Consider the following 27,027-nt stretch of genomic DNA (forward strand, 5'->3'; position numbering starts at 1 on the left):
AGAATAACACATCCTTCTCTTGCTGCACGGTATGTCTTTCAGCAGATGCACATCCCGACCATCTCGTCTTCTGTTAGGCTCTTATCCATTCCACTCTCAATGAGGTGCCACTGTAGAATTATCCTAACGTAGTTATCTATACCCTTTGCTCAGAGGGATAAAGGCATATGACACTCTTATCTTCACTCATTTATCTTGCTTCAAATAGTCACTTTACCATAATCCCATCATCACTGCTTTAATGCGTCAAACGTACGGGAATAATCGAAGTATTTTACGCGACGCGCAGGATATCGCTCGTTCGTTATATCACAGGATGGGCCTTTGAGGTATTTCAGAGCTGATTTACCATAGATAAACCGAATAGTCTATGCAAAGGAATTCTTTGACATCGGATAGTGCTACAATGATTATGCAGATGGAAGTCTGACCTTGATTTATATAAAAAACACCCACAGCAGTAATGTTATGGGACAATCGGACACATGGCATGCAACGGTTGTTGCAGTTTAAAGACTTCGACATTCTCAGCACTGAAGGTAATGTAACGCTGTGGTTTTCATTAATTTCACCCCTTATCTATTAACCTCTCCCTACACAATGTTTTAAGTCATGTAGTTCCCCATCACAACATACAGCGTTATTGCATTGATCGCTTGTTGAAGGTGAAGTATCCCAGAGTGCCTCTGTGTAATGAACCCACAACACGATTTGTAAAGCACAGGCCGCCTCACATATTGATCATATTCAATAAATTACCTTCACAGCAAATAACACTCACTTAACAAGTCTATTGTACATTACAAGGCTGACCACAAAGAACAGCACATACTGCAATCAATTACCCAACTTTCCATGATCAGGGAATATGATCACTAATAATGGCCAAAGCGACAGATGGGAACTATGGTATGTATTGATTTATTTGTATCTGTGTGTCTTGTCGCAAGTAAACACTGCATGTTACTCGTAGGTACACAAGGTTCGCTGAACACACAATTCACCATCTGTAACGTTAATGGTCAACAGAACACAACTGATTACATCGTTTAGTTTCATTCCGTGCCTTTGTAACCATGCTACTCTTTATTCGTTCTGCCACACGTTATTTGTGCGGTAGGGTAGACCAGTGGTTAAAAGCGTTCGCTCGTCACGACAAAGACCCGGGTTCGATTCCCCACATCAGTACAATGTATGATACCCATTTCTACTGTCCCCCGTCGTGATATTGGTGGAATGGTGCCACAAAAGACGAAAACCCCAAATCACTTACTGACACGATACATGTTGCAAAAGGAAATCTTTACAATGAACAGGTACCGATTGAAATATTAACACTGTTATTGTTATCAGTTCATCCTCCTTAGTTGAAGTATGACGTCATCACTGAGGACGTAACAACATATTTTGATGATATTTTGAAGATGCATCCAACGAGTGATGTGGCTGCACTGCCACGGCCGCACTGTCGAAACATTCCGAATGCACAGCAAATATCCACAATGCGTTAAGGGCGTTGTGATTACATGGTACGGTTTTATATTTAAATGACTGCATGACTGACTTTTTTCTGAACGCTGGTTCCGGGCAAATGTATCAAAACAAGGTCATGTATCCTGTACCACTAGATGTAATAGTACTCAAATTAGACGGCAGAGTGCGTCATGCGATAGTGTAACCAGACTCAAGTCGTCACTTCTAGGGTTTCCCCGGTATCCAGGCAGCAACTTCAGGGAAACATGAAACAAACATGGAAGACGCCCGAGGCTTGAAAGCTCAAAGTGCTGACCGGATAATGATGGAATGAAGACGAGGAATGTTGAACGCCATCGGTGAAATTTCAGATTTCGAAAACAGGAATGTAACTTAATTTTGCCCCATTTTCTGTGGAGATGCAAATTGTAGGTATCGGGTGTTACGACAAGTAATAATAATAATAATAATAATGTGATTGGCAAGATTCAGGAAAAGCATGATAAATATGCGGACCTCGCTTTTGAAATGTCTCGCTTGCATCCCAAGTACACTGTCGTCAGGCTCCCCATTGTTCTCGGTGCCCTTGGTTTGGTACCTCCTGATCTCTTGGCGCAGATCAGGAGAGTGCCCGGGTTCTCCACCGGGAGCACAGCCCTTCTGACAATCTGGGTAATGCAGAAGGCTGCAGTGTTGGGGAGCCTCCATATTCTCCGCAAAGTTCTTGGTGGGTTCGACTAGGCAGTGTTTCCTGGGAGAAGTCCCATTCGCTGTCTGGGCTGCGTGTAGAGGGGGCGAGGGCCCTGAGCTGATGATGAGCTTTACCAGCCTGACTGTGCCAGGATCACCCAAACCCTCTCTGCTGCATTTCATTTCTAATCTGTAAAACATAAAGATAAGAAGAACAAGAAGCATTTGGTCACGACTTTTGTAAAGACTTTGTTGAAGGACACTGTTTTGCTGTTTCATGCTCACTTTTGAGAATTCGATGTTTGAATGTGGGAGTCATGCATGTATTTGTATCTGTATACATCAGAACGCCGTTAAGGGCCTAACGCAATTACGGTGGTGCTTACATGTCCGACAAAAGTGAGTACCGGGTTTTCCATGCGTTGCTTGGCTGATATACTTGATCTCATACTATCAGTCATTAGTTTGTTAAACTAGAACTCGCTTATCTACAGGCCTGTTTCTTGCTTCTCCGGGACATCCTCTTCATTCCCTGACTTCTCAGGTATCTGGCCCAGTATACGCAGCAGGTGCTGGTTGTTACTGTTGGGTGACTGTCGTACATGACAGGGTCAGGGGGTCGCACGTGCTTGATGGCGTATCGATAGTTTATGAATTTGCTTTTAGTATCAACAACTATGTTATCTCAACAAGATTGGGATATTAACATATACCTTTGTAGGTATTTCCAAAGTAACATTAAACAATAGGGTCGGTTGGGTAAATTAGTGGTTAAGCCGTTCGCTCGTCACGCCGAAGACCCGGACTCGATTCCACACATAGGTGCTGTGTGTGATTTGAAATTCTGGTGTTACCAGCCGTGAATATTGCTAAAAGCGGCCCAAACCTAAACTCACTCACTTTTCAAATAATGAACGAACAAAAGGAGATGTGAATTATTCGTAATGTTTTATAATGGTGTTGTACTGACGTGAAGATTCTACACTCAGTACTATTATTTACAAATATGTGTGGTATACAATGATAGACAGTAACGCTGGTTATCAACAATGACTGAGATTAGGTATCTTTGATGCACTGGGGATGATCAACTGTTCAATCAAGGGAGATAATTGAAGGTTGTATTAGCCAGACATTCACAGGTGGACCACCATCTAATCGGAGGAAACAACCGAACCTGCACGCTCGGGGACCGGAATTATTTTCTCCGAGTCGTTTCCGTTTTGTCTTAAGATGTTAGCTCAAGTTGAAATGTGGTAATTAAGTCGCTTATTCCACTTTCCACAGAAATTATAACCACCCTGGGAGAGCACTTACTGGATTCAGTTAAATTACATGAGTACATTGCGTCATGATAAAAATATAATTTAAGTCAAATCAGTCGTAGGTACATGATTGAATACATATGCAGGGTTTACGTTCATCAATAGTGTGTCCATCAGAATCCGCAGACGCAGGGTGGCGGACATTTTAACTGGGGCACGCTCGTTGCAAAAGTGGCATGACATGGCAGACTTGCTACGATCCTTGTGATCGAGATGCATCCCAACCTCGGTGATGGTGGGCAACGCTGGGAGCTACGCGCTGAAATCAATAAATTGTCCACAGAGTGTGGTATGAGGCAAGGTATATTGAAAAGGAAGATACAGAACTTTCCATGGCTTTACTAGGATGGCTTTCTCTTGTCCTGTGAAGTGTCTGACGGAATTATTCATTGAAACTGCTTCGTCCGTCTCTAGTGAAATTGCATGTTGATGCACCAAAGAATCTCATATTCCTCCGTATGACATACCTTAGATCCATTTGTCTCTTTCACTCTCACCTTTTGACACAGAGAACAAAACGTCTTGCCATCTTCATTCTGGACTCCTTAATGTTTCCACCAATGTCGGTCCTCTTAACACTTGGAATGCCGACGTGCACGTGTGCCTGTTTCTTCTCTCTTTCTATTGGAAGCACCCTCTACTGTGTTCTGTCACTACTGGAGCGTCAATCAGTCGCTGAACAAACCGGGCTTCAAACGAAAGAACTTCTAGTTCCTGTAACAAATGATGGCTTTCTAAATTCCTGAGTTGGAAGACATCAAATCATGAAATACTGGGAATAACGACAGTTGTTTTTCTAGGATGACTATAAACCTATTTAGGTGGATCTGCAACAGACAAGTGCAAACATGGAAAAGCCTAAGTAAGAAGGACCAATAACCAAGGTACTTCGTTCTGCTCATGCAGGAGCACGTTGCTGGAGATGACTAGTACTCCTCCCTGCATGGTTCTACTCCATGGGGGTCCAGTTGCACACGCACAGCAGACAATATCAGTGTATAGTAAGAATGATTTATTATGTGGGACAAAAATTGTGCCTCCAAAAAAATTTAAAAGACACACTTATTCTCAAATAAACGATCATCTATTTTAAAGCATATTCTATAAATCATCTCATTGTCCTGTGGGTCTTGAGTTACAATTTGCACGTACATATCATGTTAATCTGGATGTCTGCGTGTTTGTTTGGGAGCATGACATCCGCACACATGTTTTGATTAAATGTATTCATCGTATAATATTTGTTGAGCTATTGAAAACATTTTGCTTGCCTGTAAACAAAGCTTGATCAAACCCACGGCTGAAAATCAATGTCTGCTCCTCGCAAACATGTTCATTTTGGTTCACACTTTGAACAAAATCTACTGGCTGTTTTCAAACACTGTCTCGCATGAACAGCCCTCCTTCAGATGTGTTTCCTACGTCCCCCGGTACCATATATGAGTTTTGTAAAACTACTATGAAACATCGATCAGACAAATGACAAAGATTTTATTTTGACATTTCCAATTCCATGACATTTACATCACTCTTTAGTTATGCTCTCTTCCGTGTATATATACATCTGTGTGGGAATCTACAGCGATACTTCTACGCTTCTCCACGCCTACAGAAAGATGTCCCCAACAGAAATGTCTTAACGTGCCCACTTCGTGCGGCCTTCAGGCTGTACACCTTCAAGAGGGACATAGTGACCTATTAACCATAACCTTCCAATACATTAACATATCAAACCGTGTTGATTCCCCAGGCACAATGTGACACACTTCAAAGCCTTGATGAGTTAACTACATATCATTACAATCGCATTAAGGCAGCACGAAACTTGTAACAGTTTTTCCCAGTACAGTGGAATAATTGGACATCAACGGATCTTAAATCAGAGAGACAATTATACCAGGTGTAAAAAACGGTTCGATTACATGGCAACGTTGTCCAACCTGCTGTGTAACTGACTTCGTTCTAAACGGAGGCTGTAGTAAAATTTGTGTAAACAGATTTGTTTATAAGAAACTCTCTGTGGTATTCAGGCGATCAATAACACACTTCTATTCACTAGTTACTTTCAAGTTCATCTTTAAAGTCAGTGATGTTGCGCTGCGCTGTGCGCTGCTGATGCATATGCTCATAAGAATTAGTTAATACAATGAACGTGATCAAAGGGAAGTAACTCTTTAATTTGCAACATATGACATATTTTGAAGCATGATCACCGGGGCATGGTATATACAGGGGTTATCGAGCTTCGACTCATAAAACAGATCCTCTAAGTATCTACTAGGGTAATTCTCAGTCGGGATGCATAGTGCCTGTGTATGTTACTTTCTGCTCCCTGGGTATCGATCTGAGGGTGAAAAGAAAGATGATGGAATGACATGATTATCAGACGGATGCCGTCAGTCTGCATTGTTTACACCAACGCGAGCATCATTCCTAATAGGTCACTATACGTTGAAGTGTTAAGTAGAAAGTTCATCGTGTTCCATCATTTTACACATGTACCAAACACGTATCGCGTTTCATAGAAATGAAATCAGGAAAGTTGAGAACACATTTGTCAGTCTATCAGTTTCCAGGACATGAAACGTAATACGGATATTATTTTGATTTGATTATCATAAAAGGTCCATTTAGCACATATAGTTGCGTGCAACACAACTGTCGTCCACCACAACAAACATAAGCGTACACATGGGCAGATCCAGGAATTTTGAAAGGAGGGGGTTCAAGGGGTTCAAGCCACTGGCATTTTCCAGGGGCCGAGCTCCCTGAACCCCCAATCTGGATCCGCCAGTCGAGCTTCCTGAAATCCCAATCTGGATCCGCCAGTCGAGCTTCCTAAAACCCCACATCTAGATCCACCAGTGATACAGAGATTAGTGTGGCGATCGTAGTTGAGAAAGGCTCATAAACCAGAGAATATCTTTTATTTGAGCATGTATTACAAGATGACCACTCCACGTGGGATATCGGCTACGTTGATAATATATATTCAGAGGCACAGCAAGCCTAGTGTGGGTACATCACATCGGCACAAAGACAGCTATTGATATGAGTTACAGAGTACTCCACTCTGATGACAACACCAGACAATATCATTAGGTGTAGTCATTATATACCGGCTACTGCTACAGAGAGAACAGCAGGTACTAAAATTCTCCCTTTTTCGCCGACAGTGCATGATATATGTAGTCATCTCAGCTACGTTTCTTGGAAGATAATACAATGTCGCGCGACCCTCTCCAATTATTGGCTGCGCTTCTCCCGGGAATGTATGAGTGATAGGAAATCAGAACTGTGGAACAAGCTACACGGAAAGCCACGTCACCTCCCACGTAAAACACATATACAATGTCTTGCCACATGACGTCCCAATATAATTCTATTACGTTTTGACGTACGGAGACGAAGTGGGTGTTTTATTAGATGTCCTCTGCATATTTAAAAACGTGTACTTTATGTTGTTTGAAAAATTCTCATTTGACAAGTTGGAAAATGTGAAGATGGGACGTTCGGGTTTCATTTTGCTTAATGATGCTGCCTTTCGTGTAACATACGTGTGTTACAGAATAGAACATACCATATGAACTACCGTACATGAAATGTGGTTGAGATTAACTTCGAAAACAGACTATCGTTTTCTTCTGATACGTCTGGTTGCATTGGATATATCTAATTAACGTTCCAGTGTACTGTGTTGTTTCACCTATTATATTCTCGAATATCAACGTCATTGCAGAGGATGTCCAGCTGAACTAGTCCAGGTTCTCAATGCAGAATGCATGGGGTTAATCCATGTCGCGTGATCCACATTCCCCTTCACTTACATCCCAAGAATCTATTTCAGAACTTACTCCCTGGTGTCCTTCAGTTAAGACAGGAACAAGAGTGAAACACCCTCGCTGTGCACACGGACAACCAGGAAATGAACCAAATTGATACTGGAGTACAGGCCAGAGTGAGAACTAGTACACAGATGAGCAAATATCATTATATTTGGACATTTGGACATTTGGCACCACACATGAAATTGTCATTGTTGTCTCTCGCATATGATATAACCTCCATAGCAAATGAACAAAGCGATTGCGCGTTCAGACATGTATCTATCCGTAAATTTACACATTTTTCCTGATTTCTTCCAAGCGACTACACCTAATGCTTCCTAATTGCCTTTTCAATTATGTGTCCCCTTGGTATAGTCTACGTCCCTCGACAGACCGAGTGGTAATGGGCGGTGCAAACCTGACAAACAAAGTATCAATTATAGCAGGGCAGTCGGGCCATCAGATCAATCATACAGCGATTGACGAGAGACTGGACCAGTAGGCAAGCTTTGGTCCTAGGAACAGCTCCTCTCGCACTTCGCACGTGCCTCAAGCGACAGCACGCGTCATGACGGGCGAGCCTCAACATCTCAGTTGAGGATCCCTATTGTTTTACAGAGCATCTCGCACAGCGGATGGTAATTGGTATCTGGCTAAATCTCGCTAAGGCGGCAAGTGTGAATCTCAAGCTGACAATACTGTGTTATCGTTGTTGGGATGGGATTCCGCAAAGTGCAGTGGTGCTGAATTGAGGGCACGGCCCTGTGATGTCGCAACGTGTTGGAGTAGCTGAAGTGATGTGTTGATTTCGACTTTGCTCTCTGATGGAATATACAGTCGGACTTAGAACCATGCTAGACATAGAACTTCTTCTCGCCGTGTGTGTGGCTTTCGAATTTGGTAAGTTTCACGAAAAAAGTTTCGTTTTTTAATGTGTTTTTGTAGCTTGTTACTATGAGGTATAAAGACAAATTATGAAGCTGTAAATTGGCCTTAATCAAGCAGTAATATCCAATCCTATAAAATTATCTCATCCGCAATGAACAATGACAACAATCCCTGGTTGATGCATTCCATCGTATCCCAAATGCCCAGATCGATGTTCATGGTATCAATCACTGGGTTCTCTGGTCCAGGCTAGTTTTTTTCGACAGTTCGCCACTAGATATTTTATAGTTCACGTCACACACCCAACAAATTATAATATGTTTATATATCGTCTATTAATCTCTTTCATCAGTACGATATCATGCATTTTTGTTTTAATTTACAGATGCACGTTTGAAATATGTTAACCGTGACAGCGTAATATCTGTATCTTATGTCATTTTTGCTAAATATATCTATATAATTATAATGATTAATATCAAAGTAATCTGTGATACATGTTTGTCTCAGTTTCTGGTACAGGATCTTTAAATTAGCATAATTCCACAATGGATATATAGCTCTTTTTTGACAAAAAACTCATAGTAAAAAACCTGAAAACAAACCGTACATGTTTATGAAGAGATTATAATAACGGTTGTGGTATTCATGAAATGTATGGGTGACGTAAGCTTATCACAGTCGGCACCACAGAACAGAACATGCCATCATCAGCATATGTGTTACACTGAACACATCCCACTGAACGAAGCCAGATTCGGTGATTAGCAAAATCATGTGTACGCTAATCATCCTTCCATGGACGAAATGTCAGCTGTCCCGCAATATCGTAATTGGTATTTATTACTGCAAGCCAACATAATGTGCCGTCTTATCTATTAAGTAAGACTGGCTATGCATGATGACGTTGGTATCTCAACGTACAACATTAACATTCATTTAGAATATGCATATATATATATATATATATATATATATATATATATATATATATATATATATATATATATATATATATATATATATATATATATATATATATATATATATTATGAAAAATACTCTAATGTACTCTATCGTAGATATGTGACATTTTCATGAAACAAATCGATGATGTTAAAGATGTCAAAACGAGGGTTTCCTCTGAAACTTATGCCAGTGGGAAGACCTCCTTAATGACATGCTTATTCAACATTCTTATTCAGCCGTTTCAATGTCAACTTCACCTTCACAAAGGTTTATTTTTGTTGACGACTTGACCACGCGACAACACACATCATCAATGTGCTACCACCCAAACACTGTATATCTTGTTTGCAGAGAATGCGGTGTCTTCGGTACATCCTACTTTATGATAATAGAAATGATGTAATAATAACTTTCGATATAGTGTTTGCTCCTTTAGGTGTGAAAGACATATTCTGTTCCTTGCAACAGCAGTTTTGAATCATATTCAGTCATGGATGAACACAATGATATGAAGTGTATACTGTGCCAGCGTCAACGTCATTATTGATTTTGAAACATTCAGAAACATTTTTAACGTGGGGAATAATTATTAGCTTTAGTGAGGTTTGATAAGGAAATTTTGAAGTTACCTATGTGACATGGATATTTGTTTTCTAACTGAACTCTTTTTGAAAGAAAAGGGCATCTGAAGACATGGTAAATAATTGATGCACAATCTAAAAATAATTAATTTGAATTATACATATTTGCTTCATATTTCTGTGTATACTATCAACATATAACGGAAAATGGTTAATTATACAAAATGATGTCCATAACAGTAAATGTTCTTTGGTCAGACTAACTGATCAAAGCACGACATATAGTCTGGTTCATAATTATTGAGAATTTTTCTTCTTACTTTGAGCTATCCTAACACCTCAACTGATTCACTGATACTTAAAACTAAGTAATGGTATAAGGGAGGTAACTCATCTTGGCCTACTGAGTATAGTACAATTAGAGTTACCTCCCCTGAATTTGTAGCAGACGTCATTTTCCTCAGTACTGTCAACAATGTCTGCTGAAGATAAAAGAAGGTTGATTTTTGAGTTGTGTAATCAAGGAATTGATGATGTAAATACATTGGTAGGGAGAACAGGAACTCCTCTTTCTACTGTGTATAGGATTAGGAAGACTTTTAAAGAGGGAAAGGATTTTGGGCACCAGAAAGGAGCAGGGAGACCCAGAAAATTGGACTTCTCAGATCGCGTCCGGCTGGGAATTTTAGCGACTAAAAAGCAAAGGGCAAGCATCTCCAACATCAGGTATGAAATGATAGATAGGGGATCAACAGTTGTATCAAAATCTACAGTTAGAAGAAATTTGATTGATCTTGGATGGGAGAAAAAGACTGGAATTCCTTCTCCTCTCATGAAACAAGAACATAAAGACAGGCATGTTGAGTGGTGTTTGGCATATGAAAACTTTGACTGGGAAAATGTGATTTTTACTGATGAAAGCTCAATATGGGTATATCCCAATAATGTGAAAATATGGACAAAGTCTGCGTCAGCACCGTTGTATCGACGACCTAAATACAGCCCAAAGTTTCATGTATGGGGAGGGATATCCTTATTAGGAACGACCCCGCTGTGTGTGTTTGAGGGAAATCTGACAAGTCAACGCTACACTAACATATTAGATAATTTTCTCCTTCCAAGTGCACATGTGTTTTATGGAAATGACTGGATTTTGCAGCAAGATAATGATCCTAAACACACCGCAAAACATGCCAAGCAGTGGTTTCAGGAGAAAAATGTGACTGCATTACCATTTCCTGCATATAGTCCTGACTTAAATCCCATTGAGAACATTTGGGGGATGATGAAGGAATGTGTGAATCAAAAGGGGTTGACAAAAATTGAAGACATGAAGAGAGAAGTGGTCCGATACTGGGACAGCATAACTCACGAGACACTAACCTCTCTGATAGGAAGTATGCCTACCCGTCTTAGACTGTGCCGTGAAGCTCAAGGAGACTTGATAAAATATTAAATTGTTACCTACACAACATGAAAAGGTCAGTTCACTTTCACAATACATTCAATTTTATCTGATTTGTTCTCGTTTAATAATATGAAATGCTTTAGCTATTCTCAATAATTTTGAACCATACTGTATATAGTATTTCAGTATTTTATTTATTTTGCAGAATCATAATTAGAAAGAATGGCAGTTAGATATGGTTTATAACATAAACGGTTTAGAACTTTGCTGTCTACAACAAACAACATTTGCACCGAAAGAAGGGTGCCAAGGGAATTCACACACATTTTCTGTCACCATTTCTAATCTCAACCATGACTTTCGTCGCTAGCAGTGATGAAAATTGATGTTTCAACATTCCCGATTCTCTCAAGTTATATTCAAAAGCAGACGGGTTTCTACGGAGGGCATGTGAATATTTATGCTGCGTTGTTTGATTTCCCTGAGGTGAAAGAATTAGATTTACTGCTTCCACACTGTGATTCCGCTGAATACGACAATTTGCATCAGTACTTCAGCTTTATTCTTATGAATGTAAACATTTGCCATAGAGGATTATACCAACACTGACGCTAATTATACCCACCGATTATGTCGGGATATACGTTCAGGATTTACAGGGCATTTTACTTATCCATTATTCATCCATATAAATACATCGATAGTTGTTTTCTTCACATAATATTTCTATGAATGTGACAGAAACAATATATCTGGTTAAAATAAATCGGGCTTTCCCCTCTAATTCAGGAACTGTTGCATCATGTTCTTTGCTGGAAAACTCGGGAAGGTCTTGTAAAACATAACAAAGAAAAACATCAACGCCAAATCTAAGATCATATCGACCGTGTTGTTTGACTGTCAAGGCCGACGTGCTCACGAAGAGCATTCTATTAAAGGAGCCATAGAGTTAGTGTCATTCGAGAGAAGAGCGTTCAGATTGCACGATTGTTGCACACCACTCATATTGGACCTTTTCAGTTGATCTCTCTTCTGGTGTCTCTTATGATCTCTCTTCTGGTGTCTCTTATGTAGCCTCTAGATGTTGTCGGTTGTCTTTACATACTCAGACACAGTGTTATCAAGTTATCAATCATGAGTTCAAGCAGTAGATCTAGTTTGTGCTCTGCCTATCCAACTGTCCTAGTAGTTTGCAATTTGCAATGAAGGTATAGAGACTTTCGAACGTAGGGACGTTTTGAGTACATTTTTGAAAATATGTCATGTTCTCAAAGTTCATTTGTTTCATGTGCATATTTCAGACACGACGGAAAAACTTAAAATGTTGGTCGTAAAGGTTTACCTCTTCTGTAAAATCAGAAGCATTTCTGAGCATTGGCCTTGTGTTGACACAATGAGTTTGGCATTCCTGACATACAATCAGCGGATTTTAGGAAACGATATTTTCTCTTACGTCAACCAATAGATATCACTTAAAGAATTCTGTTTAGCAATACTTTGTGTCTCTATAGATGATGAAGTATCTAAACCTGTTCTTGATGACACAATAGATGCAACATTTTTTATGCTGCCATTATACAAAATAATACCTCAATAAGAAACTAATTTTGACCCTTTAACTTTGAAATGTTAAGTTTTCAGTATGGAGATACAGCAGGATTGTGACATGAAGTCACTCGGGACATAAAATAAACAAGTTATCAAGGAAGGCATAGATTCATAGCAAAGTATGGTAATGGGTGATAGAGTAATCTTTCTGAAGAATCAATACTGGTAATGAAGTATTGTATACCATGTAAAGATTGTAAGACTCAGTGTATCCTTTAGTCATTTTAGTCAATGAAACTGATTAAGATATCAGATTGCTCTTGCTGTTAGACTGACCACAGTGGCGCAAAGCTACACAATCAGGATCAATATTCATTGACCACAGATCTCAAAGGCTTGCCTCTACAAATGTTATCTGATATTCATTAGCAAATACTGGCGTTCAGATACGAGTTCAAACTGATAATGTAACACTTGTGCGGCTTGATTTATTGAATCTCTTTAGACATGTACGTACAATATCCATATTCACAGTGCTACGTGTTACATATGTGTGACAAATTAGTTCGGGAACAAAGCGAATGATTTGATGTATGAGATGCTCTTTTATTACGTTCGTTCGTAGATGTACTACAAATGTAAAAAAATGTGCTTTTCACCATTTAACATCCGATACAGTACCTATTCATATGAAGTACGGGTTTTCATACATAATTGTCCTCATTAAACTGTCGTTACACTACTTATTTTTATATGTGCCACTCATCATTCAACAGTTTTGCAGGTGCATCACACATGAGCTACTCACATCACACATGAGCTACACATATCACACATGAGCTACATACATCACACATGAGCTACACACATCACACATGAGCTACACACATCATACATGAGCTACACAAATCACACATGAGCTACACACATCACACATGAGCTACATACATCACACATGAGCTACACCATTCAACACTTCATGTGTCACATACATTCATATGTACACACACATATATGGCTCTCATCATATACACTTGATGTACCACACACACATGTGGCACTAGTCATTCCATAGTTGATGTACGACACACATTCATACCTGGTACTCATCATTCAACGCTTGAAGTACCACACACACACACACGTGGCACTGATCAATCAACAGTTGATGTACCACTCAAGCACACACGTGGCACTGATCTTTCAACACTTGTACCACGCACATCCATACGTGACACTGATCATTCAACACTTGGTGTATCACGTACGCACACACACACACACACACACACACACACACACACACACACACACACACGTGGCACCGATCATTCAACACTTGATGTACCACACACGCTCACATTTGACACTCATCTGTCAACACTTGATGTACCACGCATACACATACGTTCCTTCATAATTCAACACTTTGGGAACCCCACACATTCATGCATGGCACAGTTGATGTACCACACACATTCGTATGTATTATTCATCATTCAACACTTCATGTACATATATGTACGCACACATATATGTACAACTCATCATTCAACACTTGATGTATCACGGCCACACATATGTGGCACTCATCATTCAACACTTGATATTTCACGCACACACATGTGGCACTCATTCAACAAGTTGATGTACCACGCACACACATATGTACAACTCATTATTCAACACTTGATGTACCACGCTCACACACATGTGGCATGTCCACACAACAGTAACGCATGGGGGCCCTTTCATGTTGAAATACTGTTCACAGCGCTCTTTGAAACATAACTTCAAATATGGTATTAAACGTAATTCCTTTATATCACAACATCAGTTTTCATGTCCTTTATATCATAAAATGATGTCAAGCTTAGTTTCTTTCTTTACACTTACGTGTGGTTAGGTTTTATCTTCATCCCTTAACTAGTCTGACGACAGTGAATGTCAACCTAATTCCCACCCAAACGAAAGTGAGATTAACTTAACTTCACAAATCCTGACTTACTGCATTACATTAAATGGTATGTCCTTCGGTATAGATTACGTTTTAACAATATTTGTTTATTTTCATTCATTACGATAATAATATTGCTATTAATCCTTGTGTCAGGGACAGCAGAATCCACACACATTTCTTCCGTACTCAGTTGAATCATAAACTCGATTAGCAATGCAACAAGGCAATATTCTGAATTCCAATCAGTGGACAACCTCAACTAAACGATTAACGATTATTTGCAGTCGTTACACTAAGCTTGTATCCAGTTAGTTTCCCCACCACTACAACAACCAACACATTCTTTAATACACGTTGCCAACGACCATGTCATTAAGATGACAGTCTGTCTGTAAATCGCAATTTAGAATACAAAATAACAGTGACTTATCGATGGTTATGTTACAAATCAATGCACAACACAGCAATCTCATCCCTGTGTTTGGTAAATAAGAAAAAGATATATGTGTAATTCCCGATGAATCGAAGGTGATTAAAGTAGACAATTGTTTTTTGGCAAATATCATTGAGCCGAGCCTTTATACAACACACATCAAGTATATAATTCATATGAGAACACTGACATTACACAGATATTTACAAAGTGTGTTATTTGTAACAGGTATCAATAAAATGACATGTAATCCCCAGTGATTGACAGGTTAAAAGTGTATACTGTAGATAGTGGCTCTTTATCATCCTACGCAAACAGACGTGTATGGACAGCCGAGATGTAAGTATATTATCAAGCACGACGCATTTTGGACGTAGTTAACATTCTCAGGACTGATGATATTAATAATAATACAACCAAAGGTGACAGTTACTTCAACCGTATTCTTAGTTATCACATTGTCATAAGGATCATGCTCTTTAATTCTTCTTTGCAAAGTGACTAAGTTCCTTAATATCGTATTATCATAGCATAGCCGTGTTCTAACTCATACATACTGACACAGAAACCGTTGTCTGTCTTCTGTTTTTGTATTGCTATACTATGACATTTCTTATCACAATTTAATCTAATACAGCGTTTTGTCGAAAAGAAAGAACATTTGAGGGAGAACTTTCAGATGGGCCACCAATCGCCTTTTAAACGATTTGAATGTACTTTGATCTGCTTCAACGGCTTGTTTGTGTTGTGAAGATGCTTATAAAGGATACTGTCGTCTCTGCACAGTCGGTAACTGTGCTATAAGCTGAGTAGAGTGAATGCTATGCTATTTATGATTAAACACTGTTGAAACGTATGGTTAAATATGAAATTTTATCATATCTAAAAATATGTCTAAACCTTGTGTTATTGTCGTAGATTCACGAATAGAAATACATAACAATCCGTACAATTTCATTATCGAGTGTCACCACTAATCGCGGCGAGGTAGTTGAAGGGTATCCGTGAATAGGCCTTCAGCAAATCCATAAAAGGCGTCTGTGCTTGTCGTAAGAGGCGACTAACGGGATCGGGTGGTCAGGCTCGCTGACTTGGTTGACACATGTCATCGGTTCCTAATTGCGCAGATCGATGCTCATGTTGTTGATCACTTGATTGTCTGGTCCAGACACGATTATTTACAGACCGCCGTACAACTAAACTCACTCACTAACTAGTTATGAGGCACTGAAATAATTAGCAGTTCTTGTCCTGTCGTAAGCTTTGACCCATTTTATCCAAGATCTTGACGAGAGGTCTGGAGAAACAACAGGAGTACAACAGTATTTCTCAAAAGGTCTGATATAACACATCAACGTGACGTTATGTCTGCATGTGCTGAAAGGTAAGAATATGATGAGGAACGATTTTACATAATTTTTCATGATGCCACCCCACACACCTCAGTGTCCAAGATGAAGAAGTATAAAGCGTACTCCCAGACTCATGTAAATATTTGTCCTGCCATTAGAGCTGTCCAGATGAAACCGGGACTGTCAACAGTGCACCACCTGTTCTTGTCATTTGAACCTCAAATGCTGTCAACTCAGCAGGATGGTGCATATAGCTTGACGGTAGGGCAGCATGTTGTGCTCACCAAACGGTTCTGTCATTAACCCATGCAGATAATGTCTTCAGAAAGAGAATATCGTGTTCGATGAACTAATATTAAAATTCCAACATCATGTTCCTCATTCCTGTTTGCAGCAAACTCACGACGTGTATTCCTGGATTTGTAGCCTGCGCAAGGGGTATTGACGCGCAAACAAAGGTGGGTTTATGAACACCTGAGAGCCAAAAGTCAGTTTTTGTTGTTCGTATTGGAAAAAAACCAACTTTTTTGTAACATTCGCATTACCTTAATGTCGAATATTTGTATTTACGCGACCGTATGTTAAGTGATGCATTGCTTAAATTCAGAATAGGATGTGGTTTTTCGAGCTCACATGAAGCGCTCAGTTTTTTTCGGTCATTATAAAACCGTTATAAATAGTAATCATTCTAATTATCAATAAATGTATGAAGTCATAGCTCATTTTGCCTGTGTGTATAGACTGGTCTCTATTTCGTTATAATTACATTAGCAATTAATTAGTTAAATAGTAATTATCTGCCGGTGTATGTTTATATTGACGAACTACAATCTGCTGTTTGACATGATAATTAGAAACATTAATCCAACTGTGAAACATTGCAGTATTAATCAATAAAATTGTTCTCGTTTCTGGATCTAGATAATCATCCTAAAAACAACGTAAGCTGATAATTGACAAAACTCATTTAGTGGTTGTTTATTTAATCCCGAATGGATACTTAACCAGGTGTAGGGCCATGATAAACCTTCTCATGAAGCTCAGGAGGCAAAACCATAAACTTCAGCGGAAAATGGCATGTGCTAAAATTATCATTTTTTTTTCAAAACCGTTTAAAGGCGCACATTTTGTTAAATCAAAACTATAAAATTTGTCCTGTTCATTTTCACAGTAAAATGATCTGAAGAAAAAATATTAAATTGGTTGTGGCATTATCACTGCACTCAATCGCTGCATTTAAAGCGATTGCTGCGCAGTTACCACACGACCTTCACATTGCCTTGTGTTTTCCAGAACCATGTACACATGTCAATTAACATCAGACGAAACCTTCTAAGATGGTAGCTACGTTTAACTTTTGCCCTTTACATCATACAAATGGTTCAAAGACGTATATCATTTAAAAACATATGCCTGTGGAGATTCCGGATAAGAGAAGATACTTCTTAGCACAACTAGCCGAAAGCTTATGACAAGTTGGTTCGTCTTCGATCTTCGTAAATACAAGCGACAAAACCGTTTCCATAATCGGCTAAAAGCCAAGTATATTTTACGAAGGGGTGAATGTATCCAACCACAGGGGTCACACGGATAACCACATGCATGGGCTAGTCAGTAGTTCACCTGATTAAATATAGGGTTTAACATGGCAAAATAGAAAATTGCACAAAAATAGTGATGTTTCAGATTTGGAAATGACGTACAAATAGGTGGAATACAAGGTTTTCAAAAACCTTACGAGACGTATGAAGGTTTTTTCAACGGTCATGCCTGAATATTTCTCGCCGTAAAAGGGATTTGAATGTTAACGTAAAGTGTGCTTCTCAGTCTGGACCTAACAAAACACCGGTTGACATTATGAACTTAAGGTATGATACTATGACATGTTTCAACCAAACCTGACCGCCCGATTCACTTAGATGTCTCCCACGAACAGGAGTTGCTGACGGCTAGTGCTATCCTGTATCTCCAGATCATGTTTGCACCTCTTTTTTGACAATTTGCCAAAACCGTTGAAGATAGAGATGTAACTACATACTAGACCATCAGGTTTTATGTCAAATGGGCCATAATGTAAGGACATGTTTCCTGTGGGAGAGTGGTGTACAAACTAGAAAAACAGAATGTTGTGACACAGCTGGACTTGGTTCTTTCCTGAGATTAAAAAGACTTCAACAAACACTTTCATGGCTGTTGACATTGTATTAATCGTATTAATTCACTTGTCTCAGTTACTTTCTGCGAATGTATAATAATCACATTTAATCGTTGACAGTACTAATGCAATAGTGTGACAGTTTCATACTTACACAATTTCAATTCTGGACATATATGTGACGTAAAATGACACCGCCATTCAATGTCGGACATCTGCCTGACAAAAATAGAGGTCCGTAACACTGGATTTGTGGGCGATGCCATTAAATTCTTACGAATGGCATAACGAAGGAAGATGGACTTTGGTATCACCAGTAGGGTTAAGTGTGTTCACCTCGGATCCGAGTCTACGTATATATCATCATATGTTAACATTTGGAAGCTGCTGCTTTGGTAACCATGTAAGGACAGCGCTGTTCTGTGATTCTAGCAGTAGTCACTGTGGTAAGATCTTAACGATAGCGTGTACGTTCCACTAACATACACAAGTTATTCAAACAGGGGTTGGTAGCTGCGAGCAGGTTTTTCCACTGATATATTTCCTGTATCCTATCAGTATATGAAACAAATTCAGATCCAGATTCAGACACAAATCTGGAATTTTTTGATAGCTGTAGTGGCTGTGGGGAATGCTAAAATAGCATGCCAAGATAATATATTAATAAAGAAGAAAAATATTTAATTGTGGGTGAACATAACAATCTTCAACTATGTTTTTAACATCAGAGTAGGGAGAATATAAACTGTAATAGATGCATCAGACATATCAGCATGACAAAAAATATTCCGTTTTCATATGATGTCTCGAAAAATTTACCTTCAGGCACGATATGCTATTGGTAGCTAGTATGCACATAGAGCGCGTTAATTATCACCATATCTCTATATGTATATAGTCATACCAAAAATAATTTTGTACCCGACGGTATTCGCAATGTGAATAAGTAACGCGCGTGTATCATCTGAAAGTGTTTATTCCAAATGTTATGTATGATAACGACGCCGTCAGTGCTGTAACAACGTCGACAGCAGTATGTACATATATAACACTGAGATTTGCAATACCCATCATGCAGCAGGCACAGACAGCAAACTTGTCCCCATGTCGGCTCAAGATGTCAGAGCCTAATGTTCTTCCTGTCTGAAACCTACACCCAACGTCAGCTCGTCAGAGAGGTGCGTTGTTCATTTCCTGGTGTCTATAGCGCGCGATGACCCATCGGATTCCAACAATTGTCGCACCGAATTGCTTTTAATTGCAGTTTTAAGGGTCTCCAAGCGGTCGAGTTTTGCTTGGCAAACCTGCAAGCTACCATTATTGAATATGGTTAGAAGTGCCGCGAAATCAGACCAAGTCTATCTCCTTCTTTGAACCTTTATATTAGTGAATACCGTCTCTCGGCAAGGAGCTTTAGCGATCTGATCATGTAAATTGATGTTATAGAGTCAATTCGTACGGCAGTAATCTTTGATTAGCGTCAACCAGGCACCCTAACTGGAAGTATGAGAGGCGTTAATTCATTTTCTTTTCAGCTTGGCCTTTCTTTCTAGAAATAGCTGCGGGGATATTGTTTTTTGTGTATAGTGAAGTGTAGTAGGTGAGAGTTACTTTATGCAGAATTAGTACAGTATGTCAGGTATTTCTGCTGGCATAGTTCATAGTGGCTCTTGTAACTAGATATACAACGCGGGAACTGCATTGTGACGGCGCCAATCCAATAGCAAGAGATGAGTCAGATGATTATGATCAGTCTGAAGAAGAGATTTCGTGGGGTTTATATGCAACCGTACATCAACAGGATGCCACGTCTCTACAAAATCAAACACGAGTCATAACATCTAACTTGAATTAATGTTCTCCCAACACTGATAAACAAAATCATGAGTATTTCAAACTAAAATTGTATTTTACAGAGAATTAAAGAAAGAACTGCAAATGTATAGGTTCAGCGATCTGTACTGGTTTGCTTAGCAGAAATTTTTAACAAAAACGAAAGGGATCATGAAATATACATGGTATTACTAAGTATTAGAAATATGACAAACTCAGTTATTTTCCGTGGAAACATCATTCCTGTCAGTCTTATTACATCGATTATCAAATAGTGATTGACTGATTCCGTTCATTGGTTGTATATGAACGAGAGGTCCTGGAACACACGTTAGAGGTCAGACGATTACAAATCATCTAGATGCTGCTCGGGGGAGTGCTCGACGACCGCGTGCTGTGTCGCCCTCACAAATGAGTATTTTGGCCCGAATCAGTGGTGTACACAACTGGGGTAACCGTCGATGGCCACGTGTCATGGTTTCAGATGGGTTTCGGTTCACCATACTCTTCCTTGATATAGACGTGGTTGTGCCTGACGACGGCGATGTGAGCGTCATCTTTATGTCCACCTGAGATGGATGGGTTTATAGAGTGGGGTTATATCACTGTGACAAGGTATAAATCCCGCTTCATACAGACTGGTGCAATGAAGGATGGGTCGAAGTGTTTCAGGACGCAACACCCTTGCTCGTGTACACAAATCGCCAGCGTTCGCCACCAGCAAGAAGCCCTGATCGACATCCCTCTGCTCTCCGACTCTCCCCTCTCCTCCCTCCCTGCTCGGAAACATCTGGGACATGTAAGGCAGGCGAGTTCGTCAGTTTCACTGGCCGCCGACCCCGTTGTCCGAGAGGAGGAAGGAATCGGGACAGTTTATACTAGGAATCGTCGAATGACGAAATGTTGGACAAATCGTGACACTATAAGGCACTAGTACGTCCTCAGTATAACATCAACAAAATATCCACTTTACCCATATCGCTCTTCAAGATTATTAGTGGTCCTAACATTACTGAGATATGTCAGTACCTGGTGTTGTGTCTCCCACTCCTCCATCGCCATCAAACATCTATTATTAGAAACTAAATAGCACTCACAACGTCACAAATGTTAAGTTATTTTCGACTATTCCCTTATATTTAAGGGTATATATGTATTCACAAGCAACAGAGGTAAATAGTCTTCTGAAAGCTCTTGTGTGATCAAAGGTCAAATTGGAGCTTATAAAAAGAGTAAGACGAATCAGATGCTTCCATGTCAGGTGAGATTCGCTGCTCTTGACAGAGTGGTAAAGATCAAGGATAAGTAGATACCACCATGAACAACAAACTCGCACATGTTTTCAGTGGCTGTAAGGTGGCGGTATGACTGTTCCTGGTTGCATCCACATACAGTCGCTTCTATCCTCACTGACCGTACTTCTGACACTGACATCACATAGCACCGGCTGTATTTGCACAAACTGCACATCCATTTCTCCACATCTGTATTACAAAATAATGACAACTTTACGGATGAACAACAGTACAGAATCTGTATCGAAACATCTGAATAAAGAAATTGTTCACCCATAAAGTTTGTCTTAATATGACTCTCCAACTTCTAAAACTGTCACAGAGAATATCCTACAAATGGATTATGACGCGCGGGTCTTTCGGTCAAGTATTGGGGGCATTGTGTGTTTGGTGATCCAGCAATGTACCCATAGAGCTCTGGGACATTTCGACAATAATATAACAACAAACAATGACATAATGATTAATAACATGGCATTTCAGCATCTTTAATTCTTTAAGTCGGTATGTGTTTATCTGCTTTTCTGGAATATTTTTTATCTTGTTTCAGCCTTGAGTTTACAGAGGCAAAATATTTTTTATCTTGTTTCAGCCTTGAGTTTACAGAGGCAAAATATTTTTTATCTTGTTTCAGCCTTGAGTTTACAGAGGCAAAATATTTTTTATCTTGTTTCAGCCTTGAGTTTACAGAGGCAAAATATTTTTTATCTTGTTTCAGCCTTGAGTTTACAGAGGCAAAATATTTTTTATCTTGTTTCAGCCTTGAGTTTACAGAGGCAAAATATTTTTTATCTTGTTTCAGCCTTGAATTTACAGAGGCAAAATATTTTTTATCTTGACGAACATATTCCTAAAATAACAGAAGAACTTTACTATGCTTGTTTCTAGTTATGATGATACGTGGTGCATATCATTAGGATATAATTAGAATTTCAGTCTGTGTTTATGTCCATTTTAAACTTTGTTTTGTGGCCTTCTGTGTTAACAGTGTTAACTGTATGCAATACATCCGAGTACATTGCAATGTCACCCCGCCGTCTCCACACACTTTTAGGTCTGAATTGTGCGTGTGATATTCCGGATAAGGAGATCCTTTTAACGTAGTTCCTATGTTGTCGCTCATCGAGACAGACAAGTGACAGTGAATGAAAACCAGTGACTTTGTAAACATAATCAACACAGAACAAAGAAAGATTACTAACTGAAGAAATATTACAAAGTAATATTGTAATTATAATCAAATAGAATACAAGGGCAGTGTTGACAATGCTCTGAAATACTATCTACTGACTATAACAATCCATTGTCCTTCCACTGCAATACTATCCAAAATCACCGTTATAGAAACAGTCACAATTATGATAGTTCATTGTGCGAAACCTAATAGTCCAATTTCATAAAGGAGAGAAAATACAATTATTGTTTGCAGGCACCATACGTACACATTCACGGCATGGTAACTTCGAGAAGGTGTTAGCATGAGCCCTGGTTCTCTGTAATGTTAAGCGCCTGGTCGTGAAAATCATTGTGTTCCTGGTTGTTACAGCATTAGACGTCAACGGATCTTATAGCATTACACCCTTACAGCATATGACATTCAACAACTGTGAAATAAGGCATTGGTCCAGGAACACTTCATAGCATCAGCTCGGTCACCGACACCCTAATGAATATCCTAAAATGACACCAATGATGATATTAGGAAGGCGCGTCCCTTCCCATACAAAGCAAATTTATCCTTCACTTGAAACGAATGAGGCATGTCACAAAATTGATCCCAGAAAAAATAGCTAGTTTATGTTCGATCTGAGCACAATCTACCAATTAGCCTGGCAAAAAAATGTCAAGCAACACGCCCTGCGGTCAGCGATTTGGATTTTACTTTAGGAGTGATTTATTCAATGGATAAACTTGGCCACATCTGGTCGATTAGAAGGCATGTTTCTGGGTCATTCATATTTCATAACATAATGTTACCTCCACTGAGTATATGAAATATGGTAATGTGTTAAATGCTTGGTGGTTTGACAGGAACGGACTGTATCGTATGTCTCAACGTGTGCTTCTCGTCAACTAGTGATGATAGCAAATAGCATAAGCTTTTGACAAGCGGCAACGCGAAGACATTGTTGACTATGCTTGACTTTGTTGACTATCGTTGCTCGCCAATCTCTGGATTGTCTGGTTAAACTTTTAGACCTGTCTCACGTAGTTCTAACATTGCTATTCTTGATTCTTTTTGCCATTGTGAAATACCTTGTATGTTATACATTATTTTAATATTATTTCAAACATTACAAGGAAAATATAGACCTTGTATTCTTAGCAATCCGTATGAGTAAACTGATACTTAATGCCACAATAAAATAGATTTAATAAGTCAGCAATAAAAAGTCAATACCATTTAGTTTCGTTTCTTTCGAAGCAGCTACTGATTGAAAGACAATGACTTGTCTTAGTTGACTAGACGTTTATATACCTCGCATGACCCATTTTTTTACAATATTGCATAAATATCAAATATGAAACTTGCCCAGTGCTCGTTGTGTAAGGGCCTCGTTGTTTTATACCTTATATTACCGTGATGGGTTTTACCCTTCAAAGACTCTTCACAGATTGATGCTAATATATATCACCCCGGAACACAACTAGGAGAGGAAAGCTGTATTATAATGGAGATTGAAGACCGTATGTTGCACGTGATAAGTGGAATAAATCCACGGACCCGCGTCAGGCTCTGTGTACACATGCATTTTAATGGCATGATATTTGTCGAATAATTTCACCATAGGGAGTAGTTTAGAAGTCAGCTTATGATGAAAATACTGGGAGCCATATTAGGCACAGCATGATTCTACAGCGGATATGAACAGACGTGCCCTGGTTGCAAGTTCTTGGGTGTTGGTGAACTTTTCTTTTCCCTCGATGTAGGAATGTACACTTTGAAGTCACGAATGATCACTGACGTTTTTTTCGCTGATCCTGTTTATAAACGGGAATGCTGACAAAGTAAACTGCTTTGTTTCCACAACATAATGTTTAAGGAGGAAGGGTTTCACTGTTTTCAAACATGGTTTTACGTAAGCGTCTTATCTGAAGATCACTCGTATTACATTATTGTGTTCTTTAGTCGCATTGGTAGTTGGGACAGCCACGCGATATCATTATGCAGAATGCATGTGTGAAGGAGCTATGCCACACTTCCTGTGAGTTCCTGGAGTTTGAACTGTTTAAAACCTTCGCGTCGGTTTCCATTTAGACGGTGTGCCATAGTCCCTGTCCTAATGCTGAGGTCCAGGATCCGCTGATAAATTTCTCAATAACCGTCCCACTGAGAATCGATACACGCGCAGTAGACTCGGAGAAGCGTTATAAGTAGTGCAATACAATTTGTACATGTGTGTTGTGTACATGTTGTACTCTTGTTAAATAATTATAAAAAAGCTACGCGGACGTACGGCTTACCTTTCCCAAAAGAAGGAATTCCGCCCCTTACTCTCTATCACTTTCCTATCTCTTCTCTCTATTCTTTTCTAAAATGTATATAATTAGAAATGTACGTATGTAAATATTAGGGAACCGGTATTTTAAGTTGGATAACTTGTTCCCAATCCTGTTCACATCATCAAAGAAGGAGTGGTCTTAAATCCCGAGGCTTTTGGCGAGGGGCAAACAGTGTTTATTCCCGTGGCACTTCTAATCCATAAATCAAATATTCGAGTATATAAATCATTTGAATTGAAGAATGGGAACGAAGTAAATAACATGTAGGTGTCAACCATATAGAGAATCGTCACTGAAGGTAGTTTATTTACAAATGACTGGATAACAAATCGTATTTTACTCAAACTTCAAACACTGTGATTCACTAGACGAAGGTTTATCGACAAGGTACTATAAATCATTCTTCCACTAACATGGCGGATTGGTGCTAATGCTTGTTTGTTGTTTAACGTGGCAAGCACGATGTTTCAGCTATTTGACAACTATATAATATCGAGTGATTGACGTCATAAGTATCGGTGTCGGCTATGGATATGATGACATAGATGACCACACTGTATGGTTATTTGACAGTTTCACAAAGCATCACTGAGCTGAGGACGAATCCTCCCTGCATCTTCATCGAGACATGTATCCATGACGGTACATTGTGTATGTATTGTCAGGTTATTTGTATTGTGTATGTGTTTTCATACTTAGCAATACACCTGGATCCCTTCAGATCATACATTCCACCTGTATCATTGCAAATATTCTTGTAATCACGAAATCTTAAGAAAGTCAATCATTAAGTTACAACAAGGATGAAAATACGGTGTTGACCCCCTGGTTAATATCAGGTTCGTATTTATACATGTTATTTGTCATCCATCGATTTATATTTCAAGTTATTTGAAGGCGGGATCTAAAACACATTCAATTAAATTTACAGCCGCGTAGGTATGTGTGAGATGGCGAGAGAGGTGTTGCTTTAGGCATGTCTGACATGCACGACAGTAAAATACGATGATGGTAGAGTATCTCTAATGACGCTAGGTAAGGCTGTCAGTGTGAGTGAACACCATGTTCAACGTGTTCACGTTATGCACTGACTTGTTAACACTACAGTATATGACGATATTCTACTGAGAACACCTTTAAGCATAAAAGGGTTTTTTTTTTGACACAAATGGTGTGGTATAGTTTACATCGCATTTCGTGGCGTACACGCTCCACACGAGGCCCTTGGGTAATTGTGTTGCCATCATATCGTGCAGTTTTCAATCCACAAACTTTCGCAATATGTATGCGAACGTCAAGGCTTATTAGAAATAGCATGTCGGGATAATTGCATATTTTCATTTGAAGGAGGTTAATGGTTCGAAAGAAGCTACGAAAGAGCACGAAACCTGTTTCTGGACGATGTTTGATATTTACGAGACTCTGAAGGCGACACTTTCTTGTTGAATAAAACATCAGGTCGCCAAGCCGAAGTGTTTGCCACAACGTTCACGTGAAATTGACAAGTGTACTTATGAGAAGCAATTCAAGGAAACAATGAAAACCTAACTGATAAGGTCATCTGTTCAAGCGAATCTTCAGAAACGGGATTGCACGTGTGCTTAGGACGTTAACGTAAACAAATGTTATCAAAAGTTATTCGCAGCCGCACAGCTGTCTTTTATAATTCTTATGATTTATGATAGTTTTGGTTGGTTTTATCAGTCACCGCTGTGTGTCTTGCCCACGGTGACCTTAGCACTAAGAAAATGTTGGACCTTTGTACATCACAAGTACCTTCTACCAC

General features: G+C 39.3%; 1 protein-coding gene across 1 annotated transcript in view; it reads left to right on the top strand.

The window, feature by feature from the left end:
- Positions 1-7,785: 7,785 nt before the first annotated feature.
- Positions 7,786-27,027, top strand: part of LOC137276909 (limbic system-associated membrane protein-like) — a 41,498-nt gene continuing 22,256 nt past the window's right edge. Inside the window, exon 1 of the mRNA XM_067808558.1 lies at positions 7,786-8,215. Coding sequence (XP_067664659.1) covers positions 8,140-8,215 — 76 coding nt within the window. The 5' untranslated portion in view covers positions 7,786-8,139. The remainder of the gene's footprint in view (positions 8,216-27,027) is intronic.

The sequence above is a fragment of the Haliotis asinina genome, chromosome 3 (assembly GCF_037392515.1).
Source record: "Haliotis asinina isolate JCU_RB_2024 chromosome 3, JCU_Hal_asi_v2, whole genome shotgun sequence".
Lineage (NCBI taxonomy): Eukaryota > Metazoa > Mollusca > Gastropoda > Lepetellida > Haliotidae > Haliotis > Haliotis asinina.